At 43.3% G+C, this 12,327-nt stretch overlaps 1 protein-coding gene across 2 annotated transcripts in view; it reads right to left on the bottom strand.

Annotated features, from left to right (window-relative positions):
* sdccag8 (SHH signaling and ciliogenesis regulator sdccag8) overlaps positions 1-12,053 on the bottom strand; it is a 51,683-nt gene extending 39,630 nt beyond the window's left edge. Inside the window, exons 1-13 of one of the 2 annotated variants that reach the window (XM_083987687.1) lie at positions 11,915-12,053; positions 10,644-10,808; positions 10,394-10,482; positions 9,912-10,019; positions 9,694-9,819; positions 9,457-9,552; positions 8,930-8,994; positions 8,597-8,797; positions 8,171-8,309; positions 7,888-8,040; positions 7,485-7,619; positions 6,571-6,687; positions 5,931-6,073 (exon numbers count right to left, since the gene is read on the bottom strand). In XM_083987687.1, coding sequence (XP_083843813.1) covers positions 5,931-6,073; positions 6,571-6,687; positions 7,485-7,619; positions 7,888-8,040; positions 8,171-8,309; positions 8,597-8,797; positions 8,930-8,994; positions 9,457-9,552; positions 9,694-9,819; positions 9,912-10,019; positions 10,394-10,482; positions 10,644-10,808; positions 11,915-11,981 — 1,604 coding nt within the window. In that variant the 5' untranslated portion in view covers positions 11,982-12,053. Of the gene's footprint in view, positions 1-5,930; positions 6,074-6,570; positions 6,688-7,484; positions 7,620-7,887; positions 8,041-8,170; positions 8,310-8,596; positions 8,798-8,929; positions 8,995-9,456; positions 9,553-9,693; positions 9,820-9,911; positions 10,020-10,393; positions 10,483-10,635; positions 10,809-11,914 lie in introns of those variants that run through there. The other variant, XM_083987688.1, reaches the window with a different exon arrangement.
* Between the last annotated feature and the right edge of the window lie 274 nt (positions 12,054-12,327).

Genomic DNA, 12,327 nt, shown 5'->3' with positions numbered 1-12,327 from the left:
ATCCTTGATGATCATGTATCCTTCCACTTCTCATTGATGTGCTACTTTGTGTTGGTCTATCACATAAAACCCCAATATAACAGATTTAAGTTTGTGGTTATAACGTGGCAAAATGTAGAAAAAATCAAGGAATATACTTTTGCAAGGCACCGTCACGTCAAAGGAGGGAGAAGGTCTGTTGTCACAGAGTTTGTTCAATATCAGCGTCGTTGCCAGGGGGAGCCCAAACTTCCCAAACCGCGGATCACACTGCATTCCCAGGACAGGTGGGACATAGAGCCTAATCCCCTCAGTGTGTCAGATTTGCCACGGTGTGTCCTCCTCCCAGCTGGACATGCTGCTCCGCATATCTCCACAGGAGAGCATCCTGATTACATGCCTTTACCACCTCAGACGGTTTTGTTTATTTTGAAGCAGCGCTACTGTCCACACTCCTCTTCCTCTTTGCATCTACAAACTCCTCTTCTCACATAGGTTCAAGAGATCCTTAAACTGCAGCTTAATAGTCAAGGTCAGCAGTTCTTCTTTTTTTTTTTGTATCTGACAGTTTTCCACACACTCTTTAAGGCCAAGACAGGGTTCCCAATTTTTCTTGAAATCATTTTCCAGGACTTTTTCAGGACATTTTCAGCTGCTACAGTCCGACAGACAATTTACTACTGTAGGCCATACACTAATACTTCCCTGTCCCATTCATGCTTTGGAGAACTGTTCTTTTTGTATCTTTTGTATTTTATTTTGTACATTTAACCAGTTTGTTTCTATGTTTATTCTTCTCTCACCCCAGAAGTCTGATTTAAAGATGTGCAGTCTATAGCTTTAATTTATCTATGAAATAATCTCTTACATGCTTAGAAATTATGACGAAGTTATCATAGAACAACGCAAACATGTTGTTTTTGTTTTTAAACCACACCTACAACAGCTCTCTGCTGCTCCTCGCTAGGCTTTTCCAAGACCTTTACTACTTTTCTCATTTTCCATGTGTTTTCCATGACTGGAAGATTGGCCAACCATTTTCCAGGTTTTCCAGGATGCACGGGAACCATGCATCCCGTGCACCATGCATCCCAATGGTTTTCCCATTCATGCCCCCTTCACACACACACACACACATACGTGAGGTTGAAGAAGCTTCAGACATCTGAACGACACACAAGCCGATGAAGGTTTCTCGTGTCCACCAGCAGGTTCTTGGATTGACACCACTGCAAGTCTGTGCAAGTTTCATCACATCCGATCTGCCTGCAAACTTCCACGCCTGATCCAATCCGCTGCCAGGAGGATTTTCTACTGTTTCATGACAAACAGACGAAGATCAAATTATATGAGCGGTCATGTTTCGGGCATTTTTCTCTGGCCGTGGGATCCACAGTTAGAAGTTTTGGGTGACAGAGAGAGAGAGTGACAGCAAGAAAACTTCAAATTCACTCCACTTTTTTCAGCTTAAGGTCCATCCACAACTCCAACTAAGCTTCCTCATGAACATGGATGCTTGATTTCATGGGGATAACAGAACTGGTGGAAGATTTGGGGCCTCGCAGACATTTGACTTATCCCAAACACAACCCAGGCGCACAGGTCTCAACTGACAATGGATACACGACTACACAACGCATGCAAACACACACACACATCTATCCATTCATATGCCTTGCTGGCAATGTGTAGAAACAGAAGTTATGCTGGGCAGTTTTCACCGCGGCCTTTGGGATCTGTGATCGCAACGCAGGGAGAGAGAGAGAGAGAAGGCCGGATGGAGACAAGGAGAGAAGAAAAGAAAGAAAGTGAAGAAAGACAGGAGCAAACAAACAAAACAAACTTAGTAAAGCCCTCTGCTGGGCTGGGGCTGGGACTGGAGTGTGTGTGTGTTCGTGTGTGTGTGTATGTGGGTGTGTGTGTGAGGCGATGTGAACAGAGTGGCAGGGATTAGGACAGATCCTGGGCTGTCCAACTCACAGCTGGCTGATGATCCAATCCTGGAGCGCAGCACAGCGCACCAGCCGCCATGGGACCCAACGGATGCGTGCATGCATCTGTGTGTGTGCGAGTCTGTGTATACAGGCATGTGGATCCGACTGATGTGCATATCAGTGTGCACATTTGCAAGTATGCAGTTGTACAAACAAATATGTGCGTGTGTGTGTGTGTACGTGTGCGTAAAGATTGTGTTTATTAGAAAGGAAGGAAGGGCTATCGGAAATCAAACAGAGGCTGGCTGTGCTTCATGTCCCCTGTTTGAAGACGGGCTGTGATCATTTGGGCCACGAGAGGAGGACAGAATGAAAGAGGGGGAACGAGCAAGTTGCAAAGAGAGAATCAAAGAGCTGCCTTCGAAGAGCTGGTCACACAAATGGCTTCCAGCCTCACGACTCAACAACACGCACACAAACACAGCTACACAAACCAGCCCACTGCAGCTACAAAGACTCCTGCATGACTCTGTAGTGAACAACGAGACAGAGGGCAAACTGAGGCATGACTACGAATAAACTACGCGTACTAGTTCAGCAGCACAACCCCAGAAGGCCTGCAGATGGACAGACAGAGACAGAGGCAGAAAGAGAGGGAGAGACAGAGAGAGAGACAGAGAGAGAGAGGGAAGAGGACAAACGCTTGGAGGTTTATTTGTCTGGGTTGGAGCAGCATGACAGAAAAGCAACAGAGATCATGACAAGTGTGTAAAAAAAAAAAGGGGGGGGGGGGGACTAAACCAAAAAGACACACACACAACGCTCGCTCTGAAGAGGGACAAAGGCTGCGACAGAGTTTTAGCAGGTGTGTGTGCGACAAGTGGATGTGTGTGGGTGTGTGCATCTGTGTTTGATGCTTGATTTTTGTGCTGCTCCCAAAAACATTTCCAGGTTTGCTGTTGGTTAGATTCCCTCCTTCTTCTGCACGACTACATCTTCAAAATTGTGATAGTTTATCTAAAGGCTATGGATGTATCAATTAGGGCTGCTTTTTCCGATTCATATCGATCTTCATTTAAAAGATTTGATATTGATTCATAAAATCCTTAGATCGATCTTTTAATGTATGCAATTTCTTGTTTCCTCTGTAAGATCAGCCCGATTGTAATTATCACCCACAACTGTACTGAAGAGTTGCACTGTTTACTTCTGTAGTGGGTCATGTTAAATACATGTGCAGTAGTGTAACAGCTTTTGGGTCAATTCTTCATGTAAACATTGATATTTTTGATAATGCACCAGGTTAGAGAGTTTCTGTGAAAATCTCTTTCATAACCGAGCAAAATTGGTATTAAAACTAAACTAAATATCTCTAAATGAATCAATTCAATTCAATAAATGAATCAATATCAAATTGATTCAGTAAATCAGTAGCGATACCCAGCCCTAGTATCAATGCACAGAGGGAAAACAATATCCCTCACTTGTCCTTCTGCTCCAGTTCACAGAGACAATAACATGCTACTTATGTAATGGTGAATATATTATTAGAAAAGTGACCTAGTGTCGACCTGCAGCTGCTCCGAAGCTGCAGACAGAGTCATCTGTGGGTAATTGTATCTATCCAAAGGCAAACTATGCTTCAACACAAAAGCTTCAGATGATCCAACATTATTGTTTAAATTCCTTGTCTAACGTCTCCACAACTTTCCTCTCTGTCACAGTTATAAGTACCTTTGTCAGAGGAGAGATGGTTCTTTGCTGTGAGCTGTCATGTCCATACTTGGACAGTTATCTCATGTCTGCGTCTCTCTGTGACAGTAGGCCTTTAAGTCTGGCTGCTACCAGAAGTGGTGGCACAACATCATGGAATAAAAACTCCTCAGTTTTGAGCACACTCTTAAGACTGGAAGTCAGCGAACCGGCATTGTTTGGTATAAATATTCTGTGAGTATCATGGAATCACTTGATCTTAACATTAACAACATGCTCAACTTTAATGATTACCAATTACAATCCAAAATACATCCAAACTTTAAGAAAAATTAGCTCCTTAATTACCTTCATTATTGTTATTTAGATCTCTCCCACAAACGCAGACATTTAAACTGACATTGGCCCTTATCAGCACCTTTTTGTTACATTTACACGTTTATCGCTTCAGGGATTTGTGGGTTTTATGATGATTGGACCTGTGTTTTTTTCATTTCCGGTGCATTACAATGTGAATTTTTTGCTCTTTAAAAGCTGCGATGCTGCATGTGAACATGTAAAACCCGCTTCTCATGCGGTACTGTAGGAAAAGAGAAAAAAAAAATGACATATTAAATCAGCATCAGAAGTGGCTTTCACTGCTAATGACCAAAATTGAATTTGAATGGCTACATGCTCAGCCAAGTCAACAGCTGTCAAACATCTAGTCTGCATCTGCGGACAGATAAAACTATAAACTCTCTCATGCACATACACCCGCACACATGGCGGTAAAATGGTTTAGTCCAGTGGCTCCTCTAGCACAGGTCAAAGTCATCATGTTGCCACATTAATATGCATGTCATTCTCCACAGCTGGCTGCAAAATACACACACATGCACACACAGAAAGACACACACACTCCTTGCTTCATCCCTTAAAACACATCACAGCCCACCATGCAGCCAGTGTGTTAGCGCTGGCCAGTTGACAGATAAACACACTTAAACACAGATCAGAGCCAGGAGCAGCAGTGGACACACACTCACCACCAGGATGACAGACGCATAAACACAAATACACACTCACTCATACACACACACACACACACACGTAGACTGAACAAACTTGCCTCCCGCAGCCTTCAGCACCACAGGGCACCACCGCCACATCTGTGCCCATCTCAGACACCTCGGCTGTGGGCAGCGGGGGTGAGAGAGTTGCCCTGGGCGGCTGGCATGGGCTGGCGTGGCCCTGGCAGTGGAGGGTGTGGAAGGGAACAGCAGCCAGCGAATGACAGGAGAGACATAGGGAAGGAAAAGGAGAAAGGAGGAATGGCGGAGGACAGGAGAGATGGGGGGGGGGGGGGGAAGATACGAAAACGAAGGAGTTGGAGAAGTTGTGCTATGAAAATAAAAAAAGGAATTATTTAAGTTATAGAGGACGATGAAGGAAGGACGAGAGGGAGGTAGAAGAGATGAAAAGATGATAAGTGCATAGATGGATGGGTAGGATGGATAGATAAAAGAGGAAGAGAAGGAGTCAAACAGGGACACAGGGAGAGAGAGAGAGAGAAAAAAAAAGGGAATAGAAAGATGCAGCAATAGAAAGAAAGAGAGAAGATGGAGATAACGGAGGGGGGAGAGCCGGTAGCGCCCGTCGTGAGAACGGGTGCAGGGCACTGGCAGGTGGCACGGAGGCCAGGCTGTCCAGTGACCATCAGCCACACTTTTTCTGTGTGTGTACATGCGTGTGTGTGTGTGTGTGTGTGTGTGTGTGTGTGTGTGTGTGTGTGTGTGTGTGTGTGTGTGTGTGTGTGTGTGTGTGTGTGTGTGTGTGTGTGTGTGTGTGTGTGTGTGTGTGTGTGTGTGCGCCAGGGACAGAAGAAAGGCTCAGGCGCCATTTTGGCTCTGCTGGAGCTGTTGCTGGGCTGGGCACTGGCCTAGTGGCACAGAGCGGGCAGTGTGTGTTTATGTGTGAGTGTGTGTGTGTGTGTGTGCGCGTGTACGTTATGTGTGTGTGTGAGTGTGTTGCATTATGTTGTGGCATGCTTAACAGGATTAGAGGTGACCTGGTGAGGTCCAGTTGGTACCGGGACCATGGCACAGCGGCGCGCATGTGTGTTTATGTGTGTGTGGTTTGTATAATAGGATTAGCCGTTACCTGGTGCGGTACAGTTGGTGTGCTGGTCTGAACTGGACTGGACTGGGCTGAGCTGGGCAGGAGCTGGGCAGAGGGGAGCACTGTGTGTATGTGTGTGTGTGTGTATGTGTGTGTGTGTGTGTGCGCGAGTGTGGTGGCATGTATAATAGGATTAGGTACTACCTGGTGAGGTGCAGTTGGCGCTGGGCGTTTGCCAGCTGTTCTGCTAGGCTCAGGGCTTCGGCCTGCCATTGGCCCCCGTCCTTTTGGACCGCCTCCAGATGCTGCCGACAGCCAACCAGCTCTGAGCTCAGCCTTTCCACTTCCTGTCCCGCAGAGATGGAAGGCGAGAGGGAAGAGGTGGTGGTAAGGAAAATCTTTCACAACAAACCACCTTATGCCCTCAAACAAACACAATGTCAAATGCTGATTACAACGAGTTTAATCATCGAAAAATTCAAAAATAGTTTGATTTTAAATGATGAAACTGTATTTTAAATATCAGAGAAATTCATAATCTTCTATGAGGGAAGTGCTGTGTCGTTGAAAAGTGTAACCGTGACTCCTCTTGCTTATTTAATAATTATTTCCACAGCACAATTGACCCTTGTAACGATTATTTGAATAAATCCTTAAGTTATAAAAAACGTTTAACGGATTCTTTTTGGCTTCTCGCACCTCCGTACAGCTTCCCCAAAAAAACAGTACTTACTACATAAATAACCAAGTGCACGAGCTGAAAATTGGCAAACTTTTAAGTTATTATTCTAATTCAATGCAGCTATTAAATCTGAATTAATGAACGGGTTCAGCGCAGACGTACCTGTGCAGCCTTTTCCATCTGTCTGCTGGTCTTGGTGTTGAGCTCTCGTAACTCTCTCTCAGCCTCGTCTTTCTTCAGCAGGGCCTGGCTGAGTTGATATCGCAGCTCCACACTCACCTAGAGACGACAAAGCACCGATCAAAAACAGCCGGTCTCTTTATTGACAAATTTTTTACTTCCTGTCCATTTTTTATTCCCCCCTTTATCATCTTTTCCTCATCTTGAAATGTATTAATTTGAATCACTGGAGGTTTCTTTCTCAGTCAAAGGTTCACTGATTTAAATAAAGTGTGTTATAATACTGATCTACTGATCCATATTTACATATTCAGCTCATTTGTTTACTGATTCTTATTCATGATATTCAAAATTACTACTTTGTGCCTACTGCTGTATTTGCTTTGATTATATTTATCACCACCATTTATCGCTAATAATGACCCCAAAAATTGTAATCATAAAAAAAAACTGTGGAAAACGACACCTCGGCCAGGTATTACATTTGCTGAAATGAAACGTTTCAACCAAAGTCTTGGTTTAATCGTACTCTTGCAGCTTGCTATGCAGGAATTTGGTCAATGCTTTCTTACCATACATATACACATATGTGATCATAATTGTACATTACAAAATGATTAAAACCTACTAAGCATCAACAAATGAAGATTAAACCTCACCTTAACTTATTTATGCAACTCCTGCAACAGCCAGAAAATAAACACTGAAATAGATGAAACTCTGCTGCCATCCACTGGATTTAACGAGGCATTACAGGTCGACTGCACAAAGGTGCTAAAGTATTTTATCTAAAGCTGAGGTGACCTGAAGAGTAGTGCTGGACCATGTTGTTACAGTGAAAACTAATGTATCGGCACAGTGCCTGTATTCTTGCACAATGCACACACACACTGCACCTTGGTGTTGTCTTGCTCCTGACTGGTAAGTTTGTGAAGAGCGTCTTCCAGCTGATTGGTCAGTGAGCTCTTGTCTCTGTGAGCTCGGTCTAGCTGCCCTTCCAACTCGGCAACACACTGGGAGAGGCTGGACACCTGGTACACACAGTTGTTCCATTGACATTTCATTAAAAAATAATAACATCTTGTTTGCCCACAGTAAGACTATACTATATATAGACCCATGCATTTACTATGCAATAAAATTGAAAAAATTAGAATCTGGTTGTAGCTACGAGGGCTGATGTTTAGTTTTATGCAATTAGAAAAACAGAAATTCTGATTGGAGCTACGAAAATATATAAAGAATAGTTTCATTCTTGAGTTTTTTATGCACACAAAGACTTAGTAAAACAGGATTTACTGTATTTGCGAGCTCATCTTTCTGTTTGCGGGCCTCGCCACGACCCTCTTCTCTGGCCTCTGTCAGTCTCTCCGGCAGGGCCTGTGCTTCTCGTTCCAGCTGTTCCCTCTGTCGAATCAGCTCCCTGGACAACTGCCCACACTGCACCTCCACCTGCACGCATACAGATACAGTATCGGAGGTTCACCAGAGGTAACCACCCCATAGTAGGAGGATGAGGCACAATTTCAGAGGGCAACTTGAGCCAAAACAGCTGGAAATGGCATGTATGTGTTTCCCAGACCCTTGCTTTGTGCAGGTTTGCTTCTTCCGCCATCTCCACGGCCTGTTTGACCTGGAGACATGCAGACCACTCCCTCTGTTGCGCCTCCTGCTGACTCGCCCTCACAGCACGCAGGGCCACCAGCAACTCATCTCGCTCTCTGGAAGATCAACAGACAGGAAAATCCACAATCAGCTTTAAAAAATAAAACATGGCACGCTTAATTGTGTCTGTCTATCTTTGTACATGTTGTTTCATATGTTGCTAAGCACAAGAGCTGTCAGGAAATCTCTTATAGACACATAATTAAGAATTGTCAACAACAAAAATCTGCATTGGAAAGATTATTATACATTTAAGACTTAAAATATGAAGACTTGAGCCACTGTGGCTAACTTGTGACTGATCTGCAGTATGTATTTGTGTGTGTATTGTGTTAGTACTGACTTTGTGAGCCTGTCAATAGCCTGGACATGCAGATTTGTGTGAGTCCCGGCCAACACAGCTTCATGCTGCGCACACTTCAGACACAACCCTGACACACGAGGAGCTCCGTCGGCCCTCAGCGCTTCCACAGCCTGTTTCTCCCTGTGTCTCAGGCGAACCTTCACATCCTCACACTCCTTCTGACTGACTGACAGATCCTTCCTGTTGATGGAAGCAGCAAAACATGAGACACAGTACGGACAAGCAGAGAGAGAAACAAGGCAGAGATGGGTTGTGATCTTTATAAGAGAAAAGGCCTCAGTTGTTGCTGGCTACACAAAGTAGGACACTGACCGTAGAGAGATGACCTGAGCCTCCAGGCTTTCAACCTGGGCCTGGTGGATAACTTTCAGTTGTTCCTAAGGAATATAGACAATTTCAGAACAGACAATATATACAGCTTTGAATAAGAATGACTTGAAAAGGATGACATATAAAGTGTGTCCAAGCAGTTTCTGTCAGTACGATAAATAGTAATGTTGTGATGGTTTGTATATATTGAAGTCAACCTCTATTCCCACACTGACTGTACTATACAGCCTACAAGAAGGATTACTAGTCAATCAATTTCCTTACATATGTAATTGTTTCCAATGAATTATTATGTATTCTTCTATGAGAAATGCATGTGAAAATGAAATGAAAGTTTTTAGAACAACTGCTGTTTCAATTTTTAAAGAGATTCAGCAGAAGTCAATATGCAAACTAATGCACAAAATAGGCTGGGAATACAATTTGGAAGCATATACATTATTTTAAATGAACAAAATGAGAACTCAGGAGTAACAGGAGGAGCGGAGAGCACTGGTCTATTATCTTACCAGCTCATTTTTCCATGTGGTGTGTTCTGCTCTCTGCAGCACGCTGCGGCCTATATTGGAGGTCGTGTGACCGTTGGCTGCCGTACTCTCATTCACCTGAGAAACACGTCAGTGCAGATGATGAGTCTCTTTTCCACAGGTGATTGTTTAATCAACAATTCCCATGTCATTTAGAAAAAAAAAACATAACACAAGTGTATGATTTGGCACATTCAAGCACATAAATACACACAGTACCGAGGAGTTTCGGATCGTGTAATCTTTCAGAGATTCATCTAAAGCTTTGGCTTTGAGTTCTGATTGCAGCTTCTCGTTCTCCACCACCACCACTCTGATCCGATGTTTCATCCCCGCCACTTCCTCCTGAAGTCACACACACAGAAAATTATCAAAACTTGTCCAAACAGGACCGCAAAGTAAATATAAACATACATGTGTGTGTGCACATACTGTACCTTGCAGTGATTGACCTCAGCCTCCAGGTGTTGAATGTACTCTGACTGGTTGTGAATCATTGGAACTAAATCTTGAAAGGCGGGTAAAATGGGCCTTCCTTCCTGTTGCTCCCTCTAAACATGGGAAAAGAGCGGTGAGCAAAACTGAGACAAAACAAAGTAGAATAGTTTAAAAAAAAAAATTCTTAGGTCTAATGCACTGAAATGTTTTGCTATGCAATAATAATAATAGTATTTATATAGCACCTTTCATGCAGAAAATGCATCTCAAAGTGCTTGAACAAAACAACATCAAACAATTGAAAACATGAATATTAATCAATCAAAGGCAGTAAGACAGGTGATAAACAATAAAACAATAGCAATCATATAAATAAAAGTTAGCCAGAGTTAAAAACCAAGTTAAAAATGGATAGATTTTTAACATTAACATTAAGAAAAGTTGCCATTCTCAGATCAGAAGTATATTCTGGACGCTCTACCTTGGATGGAGACTCTGTCTTTGAAGGTGAAAACGGAGGAGGAGGGATTTCTCTGCCTTGCTTCAGCAGGAGGCTCTTCAGTTGATTAACTTGAGCACCAAAAGACACAGAAGAAGCATGTTATTACAGCTTTGTGTGCTGTCTGTCTGTCTGTCAACAGGATTACGCAGAGGTGAAACCTCCAGGTGCTGCTGCTGCTCTACGAGGACAGAGCCTCCGTCACACCACAAAAAACTAATCACCGAGTCACCTGCTTCGCTCTGTGTCTTTTGGCTCCACGCTGCCGTGTCCTCCTCTGCCACAGCGGAGAAGAGGCTGCCATGATCGCTGCCTCTGACCTCCGGCCCCTCCTCTCCGTCCGGGTGCAGGTGCTCCAGTGCACCGCTCAGCTGCTGGATGCTGCGGTTGGCCCGCTCTGACACAGATATTACAGATGTCTGTCTCATTATTTCTGTGTGTGTGTGTGTGTGTGTGCACAACATGCCAGTCGAGTCATTGTCACCTATGTTTCCATCAAAATAACTAATCCATTTTTTATTTTTTTGTCATTTAGCTCAGTGGATACAGCAGGCGCCCCATATGCAGAGGCTACCGGTAATAGACCTTGCAGCAACGGCCCCGGTTCGATTCCACCAGTGCTGCATGTCCAAAAAAAACGTAAACGTAATCGTCCCCAGAGGGAAATTTGTCTTAGACATGTCATTCTCTCTCTCTCCGTCTCCCCATGTCCTGTCTCTCTACAGCTCTCTACAGCTGTCCTATCAATTAAAAGCATAAAAAATTACTAATCAATTAGGCTAATCATTTCTGCTGAGAGCATTGGTTGATTTTGTGTGTGTGTGTAGGGTACTGTATATAGCTACTGACACTGTCACATTACAACACAAATTTAGGAGGGGATGTAATCCATGATTACAGAAGTTTGAATATCTTACATGAATAAAAACAATTCAATGTTAATTTTACAGTTTTGACTAAATATAGCTGTGGATTTTCACATTTAAAATATAAAACCTCAGTGCCCTGCTATGTCTCTTTACTGACAAATAGTGTGTAGTATGTGTAAGTGGGTGTGAGTGTGTGTATGTTATCATAGACTGGTGTGTATGTGGAGGGTGGGTAGTTTTCGTCTTGGTTGCAATGTTTTTAACCTCTGTGAAGCACTTTGTGTTGCACTCTGCATGAAAAGTTTAAGTTTGAAGTTTAAAATACCTGTTCATTATCAATTTACACACCTTGGTGTCCTAGGTAAATGTTTTATAATGCCCTTTTAATATTATCTATCTGAAATGAGTGCACAACAGTCTCATCAACAGGTGGCAGTGACACGACTTCATCATAGTGTCACAATCATTTCTCTAATGTTACAGCTCTACTGCATCAATCACCATTTATAATTAACTCCCAGCTACTGTTCAACTTGACCACTGTATGTTAGTTTGTTAAGAATTAGCTTATCATTAGCAAAGTACTATATTAAGTTAGCAAATTAGCAGACACATAAAAGTCAACTTAAGTTACGTCTCAGCTCCTTTAGATAAGCCCCGAACTGCTCCTGCTCCTCCTCGTCGGAATCCAAACGTTTCATTGATTATTATTATTATATAATTCACGTTATTTCAGGTTTTGTTATTAGCCCAACATGCTAACACAGGCTAACTAACTTACTACACACCCACAACAATCATCACGCTCCGTACGTACGTCGACACGTAACCAACGGTCGTCGGGTTTCAACGTCGGTGTGTTCGTTTAAAACACCTGTGCGCTCCGCCTCAAGTGTTACAGTGTAACTTACAGCACCGCCCGGGTGCGGGGTTAAGTCGGTGTGTAGCTAAACTTCAAAACGAGGCAACCTGCTATCGGCTCACACTTCCGTATTCGAAGACGCTGGGAGTTGTAGTCTTTTGTAGTCCTTCATTTTTTTTCATTTA

Source organism: Trachurus trachurus, assembly GCF_905171665.1.
Source record: "Trachurus trachurus genome assembly, chromosome: 15".
NCBI classification, from domain to species: domain Eukaryota; kingdom Metazoa; phylum Chordata; class Actinopteri; order Carangiformes; family Carangidae; genus Trachurus; species Trachurus trachurus.
This window is presented reverse-complemented; position numbering and strand designations above follow the sequence as displayed.